At 46.4% G+C, this 20,126-nt stretch overlaps 1 protein-coding gene and 1 pseudogene across 1 annotated transcript; both read right to left on the bottom strand.

The window, feature by feature from the left end:
• Nucleotides 1-2,253: 2,253 nt before the first annotated feature.
• On the bottom strand, nucleotides 2,254-5,932 carry LOC141567667 (cytochrome P450 2B4-like; annotated as a pseudogene).
• A 1,476-nt stretch (nucleotides 5,933-7,408) lies between these two features.
• Nucleotides 7,409-19,659, bottom strand: LOC109458115 (cytochrome P450 2B11). Its single transcript, XM_019751521.3, has 9 exons — nucleotides 19,438-19,659; nucleotides 16,329-16,491; nucleotides 16,032-16,181; nucleotides 14,367-14,527; nucleotides 13,648-13,824; nucleotides 12,916-13,057; nucleotides 11,352-11,539; nucleotides 11,027-11,168; nucleotides 7,409-8,298 (listed from the first exon to the last, which is right to left on the bottom strand). Exons 1-9 carry the CDS (start codon nucleotides 19,606-19,608, stop codon nucleotides 8,108-8,110), a joined length of 1,485 nt encoding a protein of 494 aa, XP_019607080.2. The 5' UTR covers nucleotides 19,609-19,659; the 3' UTR covers nucleotides 7,409-8,107.
• Nucleotides 19,660-20,126: the final 467 nt, after the last annotated feature.

The raw sequence follows: 20,126 nt of genomic DNA, 5'->3' as shown, positions 1-20,126 counted from the left end.
ACAAAGACATTACAAAAAAAGAAAACTACAAGCTGATATCCCTAATGCACATAGATGCAAAAATCCTCAACAAAATATTAGCAAGCAGAATTCAGCAATACATTAAAAAGATCATACACCATGATCAAGTGGGATTCATTCCTGGTGTGCAAGGCTGGTTCAACATCCAAAAATCAATTAATGTGATACACCACATTAACAAAATGCAAAATAAAAAGTCGTATGATCATATCAGTAGATGCAGAAAAAGCATTTGACAAAATCCAGCAGCCATTTATGATAAAACTCTTAAGAAGGTGGGAATAGAGGGACCATGTCTCAACATAGTAAAGGCCACATATGCTAAACCCACAGCTAACATCGTACTCAATGGGGAAAAGCTAAAACCATTCCCCTTAAGATCAGGAACGAGGCAAGGTTGCCCACTTTCTCCACTTCTATTCAACATAGTTCTGGAAGTTCTAGCCACAGCAATCAGACAAGAAAAAGAAATAAAAGGCATCCAAATTTTTAAGGAGGAGGTAAAATTGTCATTATATGCAGATGACACAATACTATATATAGAGAACCCCAAAGACTCCACCAAAAAACTATTAGAACTGATAAATGAATTTAGTAAAGTAGCAGCATACAAAATTAATATTCAGAAATCAGTTGCTTGTATATTTGGGATATTAGTCCCATATCGGAGGCGTTGTTTGCAAAAATCTTCTTCCATTCAGTTAGTCGCCTCTTTATTTTGTCGATGGTTTCTTTTGCTGTGCAGAAGCTTTTAAGTTTGATGTAGTCCCATTCATTTATTTTAGCTTTTACTTCCCTTGCCTTTGGAGTCAAATTCATAAAATGCTCTTTGAACCCAAGGTCCATAAGTTTAGTACCTATGTTTTCTTCTATACAGTTCATTGTTTCAGGTCTTATGCTTAGGTCTTTGATTCATTTTGAATTAATTTTGGTACATGGTGACAGATAGCAGTCCAGTTTCATTCTTTTGCACGTGGCTTTCCAATTCTCCCAGCACCATTTATTGAAGAGGCTGTCTTTTCTCCATTGTATATTTTTTGCTTCTTTGTCAAAAATTATCTGTCCATATTTATGTGTGTTTATAGGTTCTCAATTCTATTCTATTGGTCTGTGCATCTGTTTTTCTGCCAATACCATGCTGTTTTGATTGTTGTTGCCCTGTAGTACAAGCTAAAGTCAGGGAGTGTAATACCTCCAGTATTGGTGTGTGTTTTTTTCTCCTTACGATTGCTTTGGCTATTTAGGGTCTTTTGTGGTTCCATACAAATTTGATGATTTTTTGTTCTATTTCTTTTAAAAAATGCCATTGGGATTTTGACGGGGATTGCATTAAATCTGTATATCGCTTTGGGTAATATGGCCATTTTAACTATGTTGACTCTTCCAATCTATAAGCACAGAATGTCTTTCTATTCCTTTGTGTCTTCTTCAATTTCCTTTAAAAATGTCTTATAGTTTTCAGCATGTAGGTCTTTTGTATCCTTGGTTAAGTTTATTCCTAGGTATTTTATTCTTTTTGTTGCAATTGCAAAAGGAATTGTTTTTTTAATTTCTTTTTCTGAGATTTCATTGTTAGTATGTAGGAATGCAATGGACTTTTGTATGTTGATTTTGTAGCCAGCAACTTTATGGTATTCGTTTGTTTCTAATAGCTTTTTGGTGGAGTCTTTAGGGTTTTCTATATATAGCATCATGTCATCTGCAAAGAGTGACAATTTAACTTCTTCATTCCCAATTTGGAAGCCTCTTATTTCTTTCTCTTGCCTGATTGCACTGGTGAGGACTTCCAACACTATGTTGAAAAGCAGAGGTGATAGGGGACAGCCCTGTCATGTTCCTGAACGTAGAGCAAAGGGCTTCAGTTTTTCACCATTAATTATATTAGCTGAGGGTTTGTCATATATGGCCTCTATTAGGTTAAGGTATTTTCCTTTTATACATATTTTATTAAGTGTTTTAATCATAAATGGATATTGTATCTTGTCAAATGCTTTTGCTGCATCAATTGATATAAAAAAGGAAAGTACATGCTAAACCACAGAATGGTTCATTGAATGAAAAAGTATTTTGTAAACTGTAAAGTACCCGGTCAACTTCAAAGAGCTCTGTCAGTGACAAAGCTTTATTATAAGTTACAAATCTCTACAGGGGTGGATTTTTATATTTTTCAGACTGATCAGGACAGAGGTTGTTTGTTTTCTACCCATCACCCAACCGCCTTTCATCATGGCCTCAGAGAACCTGGTCCTTCTCTGCCCCCACACACCAGACGCCCAGTTTACCTAAGAGATCAGGGTTCTTAAGCAGAAGAAATCCATAGTGCAGAGTGGGGCTGGAGGCCTCCCTGCCAGCGAAAAACAGCTGGACCTCCATGTGGATGAGTTTCTTATGGAGGAACATACTCTCAGGATCAGAGAGCACCTGGGGACAACAAAGGACAATCCTTAACTATTCCTCTTGCAGAGATTCGAGATTTTGGGGTCTTTCTTTTTTTTCTCTCCGCCCAACCCCATGTTATTCCAAGCCAGTTATTCTTTTTCCTTGTTTCATTTTTTGTCTATTCAAAGCCAAAAGGTTGGGGCCTGGAGCCAAACTGCCTGGGTTCAGACTCAAGCCCTACCATTTACTAGATGTGTGCCTTTGGGTAAGGAATTTAACCTCTCTGTGCTACAGTTCATCATCTGGGGTTGTTTTGATACGGTTAGGACTTAAGACATTTCGTTGTTATTATCTCCTTAAGTGTCTTTGCTCTCCTGATTGGCCCTTGCCACCATCATTTCAAGGGTCATATCGAATATATTTAACTCACTTGATTGGTTAGTCAGATCAACCAGAAAGACATCAGCTTCCAACCAACCGGAACTGACATCAAAACAGGCTTGGGTCTCTGACCAATCAGAACATACATGGGTCTTGGACCAATCAGCATGAAAGGGCAAGCATCATTTCTGAGGCCCCCCACTGTGAACTCTTTAATAGTTGCTGCCTTTTAAAAAGGCATTCCAAATGGCGGTCCATGGGAGGCTGAGGAAGGACTGAGGGGAAGGGGGTTGGTCCAATGGCTTTCCTATCAACCTTAGGGAAGTATTTCAATATTTAAGCAACACGAACTTCGTGCTCCAAACAGACTAGCTCAATGTCAGTAATGTGTCCATCACTCTGTTTCCCAACACCCACCCCAATCCAGCAGTCCTTGCCTCGTCCATGGGGAGCAGAAAGGAATCAATTAGGTCCTTTGGGGCGCTAAGGTCCAGGGTTTTCCAGTGCCTCTCAATGACCTCAATGACAAAATCTTCCACATCTTAACTAAGGCTGAACAAGCGAATATGGGTGCCAGGGAAGTGTTTCAAGATGCCAGGGAAGAGTTCAAACATCTAGAGGGAAGCAGGAAAGGCCCCAGAACCTGTTCCAGTCACTGGGCTTGTGCTGTGGGTGTTGAGGTTGTACATTGCACACAGCAACATCTGAAGGGTCCCATCCACCCCAGGACTTGGGGAATGAGCCTCCCACCTGAGCAGACCCAAATGCATACATTCACACCCTCTCTGGCGCATGAACAGCTGCACTCTGTCCCAGTCACTCTTATATCCGCTGAGATTTCTTCTCTCACAGTCCACCCTTGTAGAAGACCTAATTGCTACCTCCATTCTGACTAATCACCTCACCTGACAGGGTGCAGGGGGTGAAGTGTGTGCCTAGAAAACCAACCTCTCGATGCCTTCTTGCTTTGCTGTTCAGGACAGAAAACATCTTACTGGGGTCCACTCACCCTGATTCCTGGCCACCCTGGAATCTGTGGCCTTACCTGGCTGTAGAAAGAGCTGATACTGGTGAAGATCGCATTCAGTAAATTTAGCAGCTGTAAGAATCTGGGGTCCTGGTAATTAAAGCACACTCCAAAGACATTAGAGCAGACGATATTGGCTGTGATGGAGTTAAGGAGGGAGGTAGGATCCAGAGAGGCCCCTGGGGAGAAAGGATCTGTTAAGGGGGCTTTTCCGCATTGTCCTTCTGGGTTGCTCTGACTTGACTAGTGCAGTCTTAGAGTGTTTGATTGGTTTCTTCCTCTTTCTCTTGGCCAGACTAGCTTTCACTGGCCTCTGCATCTCAGCTTTTCTTTCTGGGAGTCTCCTCCACCGTGACTCTTGTTTTTCTTGGTCTGACTTTCTTGGTGCAGTGGTATCTGATTCTGGCCTTGTCTCGGACTCCTTTGAGACTCAGCCTCTTCATGCTCTGTCTTTGTAAGCCCCATATGTCTTTGTGCGCCTTCTCCTTGGCCTCACTGACACTCTGTGTTTCCCGACTCTATTTCTATCTTTACCATTTTCAATCTAGGGCTTTTCCTTGTAGTCTCTGCTTCTGGATCGATCTATGTCAGTGTGCTCAGTTTTGCTGTCTTGTTTTCCCTCTGTCTCTGTTCTCTGTGTCTGCCTGCTTTCTCTGCCTCTCTTTCTCTCCTCCCTAGTCTCTGTCTCTCTATCTTCCTCGTTCTCTTTTTGTCTCTGTCCCCTTCCCTCGGTCTCTGAACCTGTCTTTGCATCTCTCTGTTTCTGTGTCTGGGTCTGTCCATCAGTCATGTTCTCTCACTCCCTTTCTGTCCCCATCTCACCCACCCCTTGCCTGTTCCTCCACCCCCCGGTCCTGGCCCCAGGGTCACCCTGGGATTCCTGCAGTTCCTCCACCAGACACTAAGTCTCCTCCTGGATTCGCTTCTCAATGCTCTGCTTCCCCATCCCAAAGTCCTGCATGGTGGCCAGAGAGAATCGCCTAAGGGCCTCCCAAGATTTTCCACTGGTGAAGACCACGCCCGATTGGTGGGGCGTGGAGGGAAGGTTGGAGAAAGCATGGGATGTTCCCTGTTCCTGTCCCAGTCCCCACACCAGTTCCCTGGAAGATGGGGTCAACAATGGCCATGTGCCCTTGGCCAGAGAAAGCCTCAGCCGATCCCCCAGGGCGTCCTTCAGCGCCTCGTACCCACACAGGACGATGACAGGCCCGGGCCCCAGGAATACTGTGAAGACATCCCCATATTTCTCCTGCAGCTGTGGGAAAGGGTCCAGATCTCAGTCCCAGCTCAAGAGAAGGGTCTCCACACTCACACCTGGGTTACACTTCCAGTGTGGCTTAAACCCCACTGGCTGCAGTCCCATCTGGGTGGAACAGAGACTTGAACTTCATAGCCCCCAATTCTCCCACACTGCCCTCACCCCAAGTGTCTTCCTCTCTCAGCTTTTCTAAGAACCTTCCCAGCTTCTATTTTAAGAATTGCAGAGACTCCCCACATCGGAGCTCTAGTCCCTCTCCCTCCCAAATCAGAAAGACCACAGCTCAAAGCCTCAAGTCTATCAGAACTTCTCCCTCCCGTCTCCCTTTCCTCCACTCTTACTCATAGGAATTCCAAAAGCTTCTCTAGTGGGCACATTGGCCAGATTGTGGCTGAAAGAAGATAAGCCCCAAGCTGGCCTGTGAAGTCCCTTCAAAAGTTCGATTCCCAACTGCCTTGCTGCCCATGAACTTTTCCCATCCACACACTTCCTGCTTCCCCTTCTCAACACCTGGAAGGACTTGAGAAGGCCCTTGCGGTCTATTTGCAAAATGTTCCCCAAGAAGGGCAGAGGCTGAGGTCCAAGAGGGAGGCAGCCCTGGGAGGTGGGGTGGCCCCAGAGTCGCAAGAGGCCTATGAGGACAGTGAGGAGCAGGATGGCTCAAAGCGTCACGGTCCTCGCTACGCCTGCCTTCCATCCTGCTCTCTCTCCTGAAAGGTAAGTTGTTCTGTTGTTGGTTGTTTTTTTCTGTGGTTGGTGGGAAACAATACACCAGACATGTACCTTGGCAGAACTTCTTATAACTCTCCAGAGGCAATAGCCAGCCCAAAGTTGGCAGGTGCTACAGAGGCCAGAAGGTTTTGCATCTCGGTTGGGTCACACAGGCACTTCCCCATTGGCCCCTGGCTGGCCTGAGGTACCCTAGTGGGCAACACCCATGAACAAAGAGCGCCTCCCTCAGGAAATGGTGGTGCACCAGCTGATAGGACATGTGAAGCCTGGTTTCATAGTTTTTGCAAGGGTGGCTTTCAGCCAATTTTGTCAAAGGGTGGCATTGCTTATGAGGGATCTGTCGCATCCAGTGCAACACGGACAGTGAGAGAACGAGAAGGGGCGGCGAAGGGTTAAGAAAGAAACAGAAATCAAGAAAGTTTTGAAACAGGGGCCAAGGGTCTCAGCCTCAAAGGACAGAGAGCCCCGAGTTGGGCCACCTTGTGGCTTTTATTGACGCACATACAAGGAAGTAGCATTGTTTTTACTGTGAGTCTCATACACCATACCAGAAAACTGGTTCAAACCAATCATCCTTGCCTGCCAAAAGTCCCATGATGTATAAATAACTATTGTTTGTACCTCTCCAGGGGACAAAACCTTTATGTTGAAAACTTACTGAGTTGGAGAACTGATGTTATCACTTCCCAAGCAGGTTGTGGAAGGAACACAGCCACAGAGGCAGAAGCTCTCCTTAGACGGGGGATGGTGGGGGTCTATGCCCACCTCTACCAACCCCCTGAATTCTCCTGGTGGTCCCCACATGACCGTGCCTGTCTTAGGTCGTTCCTTTCTTGAGGAATCTTACCCGTCCTTGGCTAGCCAGCCATCCTTTGGGGCCAAACAAGGAGATGGCATAAAGTTGAAGCAATGTCCCTAAAAGGAATAGTCTCACAGACTCTTCTTTCTTTATAGGGGTGGGTACGAGGGGACAGACAGGCATGCTGCTGTGTGACAACGGGTATCGAGAACAGCTGGTAGGCAGAATTGGGGCATCTGAGGACAAGGATTCTTCAGGGCATTAGAACAGAGGGAGATATGGAGGACGCGTGATCTGATGGGGAAACCTAGCTCCATGTTGGTAGTTTTGGGCATTGCTTAACTTAGCCATTCCTCAACGAATGTTTTGAACATTTATTCTAAGCCACACACGGCTCCACGTGCTGACAGAACCGTGATGAACAAGACAACAGGTTTGCCTTCATGGAGCTGGCGTTGAGGTGAAGGAGAAATAGTCACCTTCTGGAAAGGTGAGCAGGTCATTTATTGTGACCTGACAATAAATGGGTCACACGTAAAATGGCACAGATCACCACCTGACCCAAATATGTCAGGCTTTGGATGTTTTTTTGAGTCTAAGAGGACTTCAAGGGGAATATCAGGGAATCCAAGCCACCATTTTATAATCACACAAATCAGGGAGCCGGGGCTGAGGACACACTTTCATGTTGGACAGAAAAGGGAGAGGCAGTGAGATGAGGAGGCAGGAGGACTGTGGTGGGGCACAACATGGATGAACCTCAAAAATATCACTCTAAGTGAAAGAAGCCAGTCACAAAAGATCACATATTGTGTGATTCCATTCTGTTAAAATACGTAGAAAAGGCAAATCCAGAGACATAGAAAGCACTAAATTACGTTCTTTAAAATTCTTGATTTTTTTTGTTCTGTGAATTTCACTTTTATTTAAAAACATATGGGGAGGGAGCTTTAGTAAAGAGTTTGAGTTCTATAGCCAGGAAGATAGAGTGTGAATCTTGGTTCTCCACTCACTAGCCATGTGACCTCGGACAATTGACACCTATGCCCGGCCTCTGTTTACTCATCTATACAATAGACATGATCATTGTACCCACCACGTGGGGCCATTGAGAGATTCAAGAGAGATCATATCTGCACAGCTCATGGAGCACGGAGTTGATAAATGGAGGCTGTGGTTGTTCTGAGAAGGGAGAAGTCACTCAAGGTGAGCTGTGGCCTGGGTGGCAGAACTGTAGAGAAATCCTGAGTTGAGTTTCCCCTTTCAGCCTCCAGTTTCTGTATACATACCACTCCTGGAATTCCAGAGGAAAGGAAAAACCTCCTTGAGTATTTCGAAGAGCTACAGCATGAAGGAAGGAGATGAGACTACATGGAGGTGGCAACCAAGGAGGGGGATGGATACTGGCTTGGAGCACATCTCTCAGGTGCAAGAAAACATGGAGAGTCAGGGAGCGTTCCCTGCAGAGGTGGGGATATTTTATGACCCTGGAATCCTTTGACCCCTTCCTTTAACCCCCTCGGCGGGACAAGAAGCGGATCTGGTAGTTTGGGGACACCCTGCCCAGTCCCTCCTCCTGGGGTGTGATGTCAATATCCTCAGAGGCCACGGGGCTGTCCAGGGAGAAGTTCTGGAGGATGGTGGTGAAGAAGAGGAATAATTCCATGCGGGCGATACCTTCGCCAAGACAAATGCGCTTCCCTGTGGGCACAGAGGATCACAAATGTGGATCACCCAGAATGCATGCACGTTCTTTGCCCAAAGCCCAGACACCTGTGTCTATTGCAATCTATTTGCATGGGACTAGCCTTTAACCTACAATTCAGGTGGACTTTTAGGGGCATCCCAAACCCTCTGAAACTAGATGCAAATCTTTGGGTGGAAGTGCATTGCTCATTTTTCCAGGGGAGGGTTTGTAGTTTCTGTCAGATTTTCAAGGGTTCAGTTGGCCCCACAGAGTCTAAAGACCCTCACCTGGTTGGATGTGTGAGTGTGTGTGTCTCCACATGGGGTGTATAGGTGTGTGATTAGTGCTGACTTAGCATTAGGAGAATGGTACCTATCTCATAGTCCTATTGTGAGGTAAAAGAAGTTAATATTTGTGAAAATTCTTGAATCTCTCAATAACCCCACGTGGTGGGTACTAATACTTGGTCCATACTAAGGATCCTATAGGTTAGTTAGTACTTTGTGTTTTGTTCTGGGTGCATGTGGTGGGGAGTGAGGGGTGTGTGTTTGGCACTGCATATAATTGTCTATCTTCTTATCTCAGTCTGAAAGTCATGGGCTTCAAGAGTTCCCCTCAAACTCCATATTGTCTATAAATCTGTGAATGGGACTTATGCACATGAGATGGGAGTCTATGCCTCCCATCACATTCTCAGAGGTGTAAGGTTTCCACGTACACACCCCTCGCCCCACCAATAGGTTGTAAACCACTTGCTTGGAGAGAAATGAGGACAAATGGAGCCGAGGCAGACACATGGAGAGCCTCTCCCCTTACTTAGTGGTTCTTCATCTACAAGCTGACAACCTTGGAAAGGCCATTTCAAGGATGGGTTTCCAGGCATTTCTTAGACCTTGCAAGTTGTTAGATAGTGTGCATGTGTGGAAGTGCCTGGGGGAGGGTCCACATTGTTGGCACATTCAGAAACTCGGAGACATGAGCTCAGAAATCCTGGGGGTAGGGCTCTGGGCTGGTTCCTCTCCTGTAACCGGCTCTATAATCCACCTCTTTCCAGAACAGCCTGCTATCTCCCTCCCACTCCATTCTCCCATCCCTGGGCTGTCCTTAGGATACCCTGTGGTAGGTCTTTGGCTCTCACCTTTGTGGCTAGGTTTGTCTTTCTGCCCATAGCAGTCACTTCAGTGTTTTTCTCTGACCTCTTTTCAGGCACTGGTTCTCTGTTCTTCGCTTATTCTCTTCTTTTCTTTTTTTCTGCTTTCCTCAATCTTGTTTGACTCCTGGTCTCTGTCTATTTGGATCTGATTCTGTCTGCAACTCTCTCCCTCTCATGTTTCACCTCTCTCTACAGATCCCTTTTCTCTCCTTCACCGGTTCTTCCTCTCTACTTACTCGTATGTCCCTCTCTTTTTTCTCTCTATCTCTTATTCTGCTTTTCTCCTTCTTTTTCCTCCTCTCCCTCCTCCTCCTCCTTCTTTTCCCACCTCTGTTGTCTCACTTTCACCCTCTGTCTCTTTCTGCCACTATCTTCCTATATCTCGCTTCCTCTGTGTCTCTCCTTGCCTTTCTCTCTGTTTCTCACTCACTTTATCCTAATTTGTCTGTCTCTGTCCTTATTTCTCTATATTTCTATCTCTCTCTAAACTTAGGACAAAACTATTGAATGAAGGAATTGACCCTCCCCCCACCACCCACATATCCCCAGACTCTCATTTAAGGTGAAATGAGAGGGGAGGCCATTGCACTGGGCAGAGCCAAGGGCCCTGGGCCACTGAAGTTGCTGATAGACCTCAAGACTAGGAACTTGATTCTGGGATCTTCCCGTAGCCCCCAAAAGTGAGGACTCTGGGCTTGGATTTTCTTTGCATGGGGCCAAAGAGTGCAGAATGGGGATAGAGACAAGTCAAGGCATGTCAAGACCCTCCCCAGCTCCTCAGTGCCAACAGGATAAACCCCAGCTCCCCTCAGCTGTCGAGGCTCCAGCTGAGCTCTTCACCTTTGTCCCCTGTTGTAATCTACAACCCGGGTTCCCTGGGCTCTTCTAGGTTCTCACATGTGCCACGCTGTATCGACCTTCAGGCCTTGCACTTAGCCTTCCCTGTGCTTCTTTCCAGTGGTTGGTTGATATTCACCCATGAGATCTTTAGCATAGAAGCCAGGGCTTCAGGTGAGGTTTTTCGTCACTAACCAACCAGGAGTAGTCAGTACTTCCCATTTTGTGCTCCCCAAGCCCCCTTTAGAGTGCTTATCACAGCTATGATTAATAATAATGATCATAATAACCATAGCGCCTATGAGCACTTACTTTGTGCCAAGCAGTTCTAAACAGATTTCAGGCATTCAATCTTAAAATTAGACATTACTTTGTGGCTATATGATGACTGTCCATCTCCCCTGCTGGACTGTAAATTTCATGAGGCAGGGTCTATGTCTCCATGTGACATGTCTGATGCATTTCCTTTGGCCCCCAGTAAAGAATTGGGCTCAGATTAATGCTCAACAGATATTTTATACGGAGGTGTAAGGAGGTTAACACACTTGCCCTTGGTCCAGCTTACCAAGATGTGCCATTGGGTTGAGATCTCACTTCTCAATGGTGGCAGTGAATATGGCATGGGATAACGCAGGTAACACAACTGGAACATACTAACTACTCCATAAACAAAGACCTCTCCTTGATTGTTTTAAGGAGGGGAAGACAACTGCACTTTGGTGTCTGGGGAAGTGAGTATGGATCCAACTTACCTAGGGAGAAAGGGATAAAAGCTTCATTCTTCTTTAGTGCCCCATTAGCATCCAGAAAGTGGTCAGGGTTGAAGGTGTGTGGGCTTTCAAAGTAACATGGGTCATTGAGAGCGGAGCTCAAGATGGGAAATACTTCAGTGCCCTGAGAGATGATGACAAGATCAAAGATATTGCCATTGTCTTCCCCACCCCACCCTTGAAAACAAAACAAAAATGAAACAAAACAAGAAGCCCTAGTGATAAAACAACAAGAGGTCAAACTTGGAGATTAAGAGAACCCAGGATGCCCACACCAGAGAAATGTGATCACACCAGCTGGCCTCACCTTTGGGATGAAGTACCCTCGGAATTGAATGTCTTCGGTGACCATGTGGGGCGCGCCCATGGGGATGAGGTTCCCGAATCTCTGAATCTCATGAATGACTGAGTCAGTATATGGCATTTTCGTTCGGTCATCAAGGACTGGAAGCCGATGTGAGCCAATCACTTGATCAATCTCCCTGTGGACTCTCTCTGCACAGAAGAGTGGAACCAGAAAACCTCATTTAAAGAGGCATTTCAGCAGAGACACTGCTTTCTATGCGCCAATGAGCCTGGAAAAAAACTATAATAGAGGGTAACAAACATCCCTCAGAGCAACCAGCTTGGGGTGGGGGAGGCAAAGGAGGAAGCAAGAAAAATTCCCACGTTGATGTTTAATGAATGTTATGGATTCTCTCCCCATGTGCACAAGTGAACACACACACAGACACACCACACACATGCACAATTTTCCATAGAATTTCAGATTAAGATCTCAAGGCTAAAAAAATGTAAAAGAAGTTAAAAAAGGGAAAATAAAAAGAACTCGAGGCTATGAACCTGTCAAAATTCCCCCTCTAATATGAGTAGAAAATCAACTAATATTTATTACGTGTGTATTATAGATGATGCACTATTCTGGGTCCTCAGAAGCATAACAGTGAAATAGATCAATAGATCAACCCAAGAACAACTGGATAAATAAATGAATACATCAATTAATCAATCAATTCATAAATGAAAAGACTGATGTGTAGAAGAACATTAATATTAGATGTATGTATTTATTTATCAATCAGTAGGTGAGTTAATAAATCATTAATTAATAAATGGTCCCAAGACAAATAAATAAATCAACCTAATTAAACTAATAAATCACATGAATGGATGGATGGATGGCTAGATTTATGCAGGAATAAGTGAACAAACAAATTAATGGAAAAAATAGGTAAATAAAGTAATAAATGGATGGATGTCTTGATGATAAATGAATAAATCAAAGATCAATCAATGAGTGAATTATTGAATGAATAAATGAAGGGGGAGAAGGGTACAAGGATGAATTGAAAGACTGAGTGATGGAAGGATTAAGGACTGAAATCGAGTTCATAAAAGGACTAGATGGGTGCATGAATGAATGAATGGATAAATGAGCCAATGGATCAATGATAAAGAGTTCATTTAATTAACCACTATTTCAAAGGATCAATAAATGAATCAGTTAATCCAAATGAGGAATGGAAGTGTATGCTCTTGGGTGAATCATAGATGAAAGTATCAGATCAATTAATAGACAAAAGTGCAGACGGATGGATGGATGGATGGATGGATGGATGGATGGATGGATGGACGGACGGACGAGTCAATCTTTAAGTGATTGGCAAAAACAGGGAGAGAACAGATTGACAGATTTTTCATTTGTCCATCCACCAGCAGGGCTGGCTTAGTTCACCACTCATTCAATCCTTCAGTGTTCCTGACATAAGAGGGGAATGCTGCCTCTCTCATTCAAGCAGGACCCCTACCCCACTTCTGCAGCCACAAAGGGGTCAGAGACGCCCCTTGATTGGCTGTCCCAGCCAGCCCACCTGTGATGTGGGGGTATTTGAGCAGGAGCAGGAATCCATAGTGAAGAGTGGTGCTGACGGTCTCGGTACCCGCGAAGAGGAGTGAGAGAACAGTGGTGATGAGGTTCTGTTGGTGGAACTGACTGTTCGGGTCAGATTTCTCCTGGGTCCAGAGGAACAGAGTTGGGTCAGGGGAGGCTGGAGCCTTGCTACACTCATGTCTCCAGTCTCCCTCCACTTGTTTCTGGGTCTCTCACACCACCTGGCCAATTTTACTTTTCTCTCTATCCTCTGCGTGTCCATCCATTATCTATCTCTGTCTCTCTCAGTCTCTCTCCAACTCTGTCACTGTTTCAATCCATGTCTTCATCTCTTCGGTGTGTTTGTCTGGCTTCCTCTCCCAGCGTCTTTCTGCCTCTGTGGGTCTTTTTACCTGTTGCTGTACTTTTATTCCTTGTCCTGTTCCGTATTCGCTCTCTCTCTCTCTCTCTCTCTCTCGCTCTCTCTCGCTCTCTCTCGCTCTCTCTCGCTCTCTCGCTTCTCGCTCTCTCGCTCTCTCTCTCTCTCCCCTCCCTACTTTCTCCACTTTCTCCTTCCTTCCATTTTCCCTTCCGTTCCTTTCCACATCTCCCCCACCTTTTCCTAATCTCCCTTCCTCATCCTCTGTTCTTCTCTCCCCTTCTTCTTTCTCTCTTCTTCTCAACCCCTCATCTTTTTCTCCCTCTGTTCCCTTTTCCTTTTCCCAAACCCCACTTCTTCCATGCGGAGCAGGAAGGTATCGATGAAGTCCCGTGGGTCGCTGGGTTCCAAGGTCTCCCTGTGCTTCTCCACACTGCGACCAATGAAGACTTTCACGTCCTCCAGGTTTCTGTAGATTTGCCTGTGTGCGCCAGGAATGTACTTCACGATGTTGGAGAAGAACTCAAACATCTGTGGGAGAGAAGGGGCTGTGAGGTCCTCCTGGGGCTGAGCTAGCGAATCGCAGGAAAAGGCAGCCCTCCTGGGCCCTAAAACCTCCAAGAGGAATCTCTGTCTCTCTCTCTGTCTCTCTGTCTCTCTCTCTCTCTGTCTCTCTCTCTCTCTCTCTTTCTCTCTAGCTCTCTCTCTCTCACACACATACACATTTTCAACTCTATCTCATAGGATCTCCTTATCTCTGCCCTTTTCTGCCTTGTTTTCTTTCTTCTTTCTTTTCTTCTTTCTCTTCCAAGCCCTCGTTTTCTTAGTCTCTCCCTCTAATTCTCTGACTCTCCATTTCTGCCTCCTCCATCACTCCCCTTTCTTTCTCTTGGTCTCTCAGTCTCTGTCCCACCATCTCTCTCTCCCTCCAGGTGCCTGTGACCCTGTCTCTCCCTGTTGTCGCTGCCACTCTTCCAACCCTAAGCTGAGTTTCTATGGCCCCAAAGCAGACCACCCCTTCCCCGTGCCCTGGATGTCCACCTCACCCGACCTGCCCTCACACTCTCCCTGACCTGGCTGGAGAAGTTGCTGCAGAGCGAGAAGGTCTGGTAGAACTTGTCCAGAAGCTTCAGGAACTCAGGATCTCTGTAGGCAAAGCGTTTTCCAAAGACAACGGAGAAGATGATGTTGGCTGTGATGGAGTGGAAGAAGAAAACGGGGTCCTGGAACACTCCTAGGAGGAGGGGGCAGCAGGTCAGGACACAGACTCAAATGCCTAGGGAGAATCTGGTTTCTGCCCCATCTCTGTGTGACTGTCTTCTGTCACTCAGTAATGATAAAGAAAATAGGAATACTAACAGCTAACACTCATTGGCCCGTATGATGTGCCAGGCCCTTAGTCTAAGCACTTCTCATATTATTTTATTTAATTCTCACCTCTACTTTGTGAGGAAGGTGCAGTTCTGTTATTATCCCCATTTCATATAAGGGTAAACAGAGAGGTTAAGTCTTTCGACCATGTGACTCACTGCTGGGGTCAGGACTCAGACCCAGGCAACCCAGCGACAGAGACTGTGAGGTTGGTCCCTCGTAGGCCCCAGCTCTGACTCTGGGAACAGGTACAGTTAATTCCCAGGGCAGGGTGAGCACAGTGCAGGTGTTGAATCCATTGCATGTACAAATTAAAACACTGTTTTCCCTGTCCCTTTTCTGTCATTCCCCTTCTCTTCTTTTGTTAACTTCTAGAGGACTCTGGTCTTCAGGAAATCCTTCTGTACTTGTTATCTGATGTTTGTATGAGCCAGGATCTCAGTGTTTCAGGGAGGGTGGGCTGTGAGCCCAGGAATGTCAGTCAAGGTCAGGTCAGGCAGCCCCTCTCTGCCGGTCTCCTCTGCCCATCTTCTCTGGTTCGTCTGCAGATCCTTTCTTGAGCCTGTCTGTCTCTCTAATTTCCTCTGCCTTTGTTTCTTTCTGCCTCTCCGAGTGTCTTCCTTCCACTCTCTCTGCCTCTGTGTGTCTCTTTGTCTCAGTCCCTCCAACTTGGTCTCTTTCTCCTTCTCTGTCTCTCTGTCTGTGTCACTGTGTTTCCTCCTGTATTTCTTCTCAGTCCCTCTCTCTGTCCTTTTCCTGTATTGTGCCTTCTGTCTCCGCCTCTGCCTCTCCCTCCCAGCCTCCGCATCTATGTCTCGCAATCTCTGGAGAAAGGACCCTGTCACCTTTATAGCTCATAAACACGCGTTTATGGAGAATCTAAAAACAACTGAAAGTGCCAAGAGCAGAAAACCCCAAGTGCCCTCCTTGCTCGCTGCCAGCTCGTCAGTAGTGCACCCAGGAGAGAAAAACACAGTTTGTACTTTTCAAAATGTCTGTACTTTTCCCTTTTCTCTCTTTGTTTTCCTTTATGTAAGCCCTGTTTTTGCCTTGGATAGATACAATTAATCCATGACTTCCCTGAACACAAGTAAACAGTGTGCTAATGTCTAAGCTTATGTCTTTGAGTTATTCTCGACACTGCACCCTGCATCTCTTCTGGCTCCCTGTGTCCCTCTCCTACCCGTCTCTGCCCATCTCCATGCCCCTGTCTGTGTCCCCATCCCTCTGTCTGATGATCTCTCAGGCTCTGTCTTTATCTCTACCTCTCTTTTTCCTCTGCCACATAAACCTCCTGTCTTTCTGTTGCTTTGCACCCTGCACCTCTCTTTTTCACTCTTTCTTTCCTTCCCATTCCCCAGGCTCACCCTGAGATTTCCGCAGTTCCTCCACCAGACACTGAGCCTCCTCCTGAATCAGCATCTCCACACTCCGCTTCCCCTTCCCAAAGTGTCTCAAGGTGGCCAAAGAGAATTGCCGAAGGGTCTTCCAGCATTCCCCGTTGGAAAAGATCACACCTGGGGTATAGACAGGCATGGGTTGCAGGGAAAGTCGGAAGGAAATTCTGGGTCCCTCTCCACCCCTTATCCTCCCTTCCCAGACTCACCTTCCCCAACCCCCATCCTCCATCCCCCACCCCCTCCCGGTGCCTATAAGGCTCTTACCATATCCCTGGAAGGTTTGATCAAGAACGGCAATTTTCCCCCGACCAGAGAAGGCCTCAGATTGGCCCAGCAGGGCCTCCCGAATGGTCTCTATCCCACATAGCATGACCACAGGCCTTTGCCCCAGGTACACCGTGACAACATCGCCGTATTTGTCTCGGAGCTGCCAAGCATACCCACACCCAGGGTTGCCATTAGTATGCACTTCTGTGGTCATCCCAGTTGCTAAACCATTAAAACACTTACTTATAGATTGGTAATTAACCACCACCTCAAACCCCCCACCCCAATCTGTCTTTCATTTTCCCAGGACCCAGAAACTAAAGGATTAACCCATGACCCACAGGGTCTGCATGATTGGTTGGCACCCCAAGTAGTACAGATGGTTAAATATGTTTAATATCACCCCGGCCCATACCCTTGAGTCTGGTCAGATCTCCCTGGTATCGCAACTAGACAACCATCCTTCTTGTGACCCAACTTCAACTTGCTGTCTGCCTCCCAACGATTTCCCCCAGAGAACTACCCTGAACCACCTACTTGGCTGACACGAAGGGAAAGTGATGGCCCTCTTGGGGGTGATCATGAAATCTGAACGATCCTAACACCAGTAAGCCCATTGGGAAACTGCTCAGTAGCATTTACTGAAGCTGAAAGTTCACATGTACACTTAGTGATTCATCAACTTCACTTCCAGATACATAAAAAATTGTGTACTTGTTTTCACCAAAATAAAGAACAAGGAGAATCACCAAAACTTTATTAATAAAATGCTCAGCACCACCAATATAGCATATATAGTGACATGTCTGCATCATGGAATATTACACAGCAATGAAAAAGAACAAACCACTGCTACACCCAACAACATGAATGAAACACGCAGGCATAATGTTGAGCGAAAGGAAGTAGACACAAAAGAGTCCATATGTCATAATTCTATTTATATGAAGTTCAAAACCAGGTAACACGACCTGTTGTGTCAGGATAGTGGGAAGGGAGTGACTGGAAGGGACTTGAGGGACTTTCTGGGAATGGGCCTGTTGTTACTTATCTGTATGTCAATTACATGAATATTTTTGTTTGAAAAATTCACTGACTTGTGCACTTTTTAGGGTGATGTTAAATTTCAGTAAAAAGTTGACTTACAATCATAAAAACGTTAAGTTTCCTGAAAAATCTCTCACACTGATCTGCAAAGCCTCCTTCTGGTCTCCCTACTCCCATTCCTGTCCCCTCTGCAATCATTTCACCACCCACCCCACCTTACCCTGAAGCCAGAGTAATCCTATGAAAATGTAAATTAATTAATATCCCTAACCTGCTCCAAACCCTCCAGAGAGCTCCCGCCTCACTGAGAGTAAGGTCTCGAGTCTCCACCACGGTCCACGGGGCCCTGTGTGACACGACCCCAACACCCCGCTGCTTCTCCTCCCACTCATCCCTTTGCTCACTCAGATCCAGCCTTTGCGTTCTCCCCCAAACACGCTGAACTTGCTCCTACTTCAGAGTTCTTGCACCGGGACACCTGCCTCTCTCTGAGGCCTTCCTCCTGCATCTTTCAGTATCTCTGCCCGGAAACAAAGCAGGATGGAGCCTTTCCCTCACCACTCAATCTAAAGTAGCTCCCACCACGTTCCTAAAACAGCACACTGCCTTATTATAATCATAGTTCTTGTCTACCAGTATTTCCTTCTTAGTTTATTTTGTATGTCCTGTCCAATGCCAATATTCCCTGGCATACAGAAGGGGTCCAGTAAATCACTATTGAATGAGGGAATAAATGAATGAATGGATCAAAGTAGCTGCCATTTAATGAGCATTTACTATACACCAGGCTGTATGCAATACCCCATCTTATCCTCAGAACAGTCTCATGAGGCATGCATTCTTATTGTCACCGTCTTATTTTACAGAACAGTAAAAAGACTGATTGAATAAGAGTTGAACCTAGAACACGAATCCAAGCCTGTCTGACTCCAGAAGGATTTGGGAGCATATTGGGGAGTGGAGGAGGGGCAGTGCCACCCTCCCCAACCTGTCCATAATGAAACCCAGTAGCTCATGTCCTCTCTCTCTGTCTCTCTCTCTCTCCAAGATGCAATGATACTGGAGTACGTGGACACCTAGAGGATCCTTGGAAGGGCCATGAAAGAGTGTTAGGGCCCTGAAACTCTCAAAATTTTATGCAAAAATGTGTGTGGATACTGGGAGGGGAGAGAGCCCACACTTTCATCAGATCCTCAAAGGATATAGTGATCCCCAAACTGTTAGGCAGCTTCAGTCTGTGAGGACGCTAGAGATCAAGAGACCTCCAGGCTGGATCGCAGCTTCCCTTCTGTGAAGTCCCAGCTGTGACTGTGAACTAGTACCTTCCCTAGGCTAAGCCCCACTGTCTATACCTCTGAGATGGGGAGAACACCTCACCTAGCCCCCAGGGCTGTTTGTTGTAAACAAGATTTAAAGAAGTCCCATGACAATATAGGTAAATCCTAGCCACATAATTCTGAATGAAGAAACTAAATCCAAGAATTTCCAGGAAAGCATGGTACCCAGTGGTATGGAAGACAATGAGAACTAAATAATATGTACTTGGGGCCCCTCCATATATGTGATAAAACTCTCTCTATTAAAAGCAAAGGGATGACAAGTCCAAGATTGAGGAATGCGGTCACCATGGTGGTTACTGGGAAACACTCTGAACGCAGCCTCCACCCCATTCTCCCCTCCTCCTCTGCATGTCCTGACACTGGCATGAGTCAAACTTTGCTCTCTTTTACTGACAGAGGAATAACCGATGGATTGCTGCCACTGCTCCTTTTTCTGTCTCTTCCAGTGGCGACAGAACATGTGAACTTCGACACCCTTGGCTCATACCCAGACACCTCCTCATGCCCACTTGCCCACTCCAGGGACAGTGCCATGCACTTCCAACTGAGCAGGGCGTCTCTGACTATCTGACTGCCATCCACCGAGCTTCAGCTCCATGCCTCTTACTCACCAACCTTCGCACACCCCATCCCTGAGCCTGGAAAGCTCACTCCTGGTGCGTGATCCCCAAGTACGGAGACAAGGAGCCACCCTCAGACCCCGCACATTTGCATCTTACCCTCAGGATATATTTTAGTAGGCCTCTTCTGCCCATCTGCAGAAGGTTCCCAAAGAAGGGCAGAGGACGCGGGCCTGGTGGGAGGCGGCCATGTGCCTTTGGGTGGTCCCTGGCCAGGAGAAACAAGAGTCCTGTGAGGAGAGCCAGGAGGAGGAGGACACTGAGCGTCATGCTCCCCGTCTCACTGCCTTCCAGCCCACTGCAGTTTCAAGCTGGGCCCTTTCTCTTGAGCCTGCCTCTTCCCACTTATATAACTCTACCCATTCCCCGCCTCCCATTTCATCATTGTCAAGGAATGTGAACTTGAAAGAGAGGTGCTAAGGGGCCCATACTTCCCTCTCCCGCAGCCCAGTGACCTGCTCACCCCCTGCCCCAGCTCTCCTTCCCCAGATGCCAGCAGAAATCCTGTGGTAATTTCCAAGGTCAACGTGAGTGTCTGTCCACACACGCGTTATTGATGGAGGAATATTTTCCTGGGAGTCCCCAAATGATGTAGATGATGTTGGATCTGCCGGCAGTTTCTGGGTGTGGGCTGGGATCGTGTCTCGTGAGACCGAAGAATGGAAACACGGACCCAGGAGAGGCAAAGAGTTTCAAGAAGAGGATAGTTTATTGAAAGCAAAGAGTCAACACTCCTGAGCGGGCGGGGGTCCTGAATAGGGGTGGCCCCATGACTGAGGCAAAAGCTC

The sequence above is a fragment of the Rhinolophus sinicus genome, chromosome 8, assembly GCF_057876585.1.
Source record: "Rhinolophus sinicus isolate RSI-liver-muscle chromosome 8, RSI-T2T, whole genome shotgun sequence".
Classification (NCBI taxonomy): domain Eukaryota; kingdom Metazoa; phylum Chordata; class Mammalia; order Chiroptera; family Rhinolophidae; genus Rhinolophus; species Rhinolophus sinicus.
The sequence above is the reverse complement of the archived record's forward strand: the minus strand, read 5'-3'. Positions and strand labels throughout refer to the sequence as shown.

Bases quoted from the DNA above. Each gene is read 5' to 3' on its own strand.
- LOC109458115 (XM_019751521.3), bottom strand. From the start codon at position 19,608: ATGACGCTCAGTGTCCTCCTCCTCCTGGCTCTCCTCACAGGACTCTTG. The intron at 14,528-16,031 runs GTGAGCCTGGGG...CCCTCCTCCTAG, and splicing joins GGAACTGCGGAAATCTCAGG to GAGTGTTCCAGGACCCCGTT. The intron at 8,299-11,026 runs GTAAGTTGGATC...CTGTGCCCACAG, and splicing joins TTTTATCCCTTTCTCCCTAG to GGAAGCGCATTTGTCTTGGC.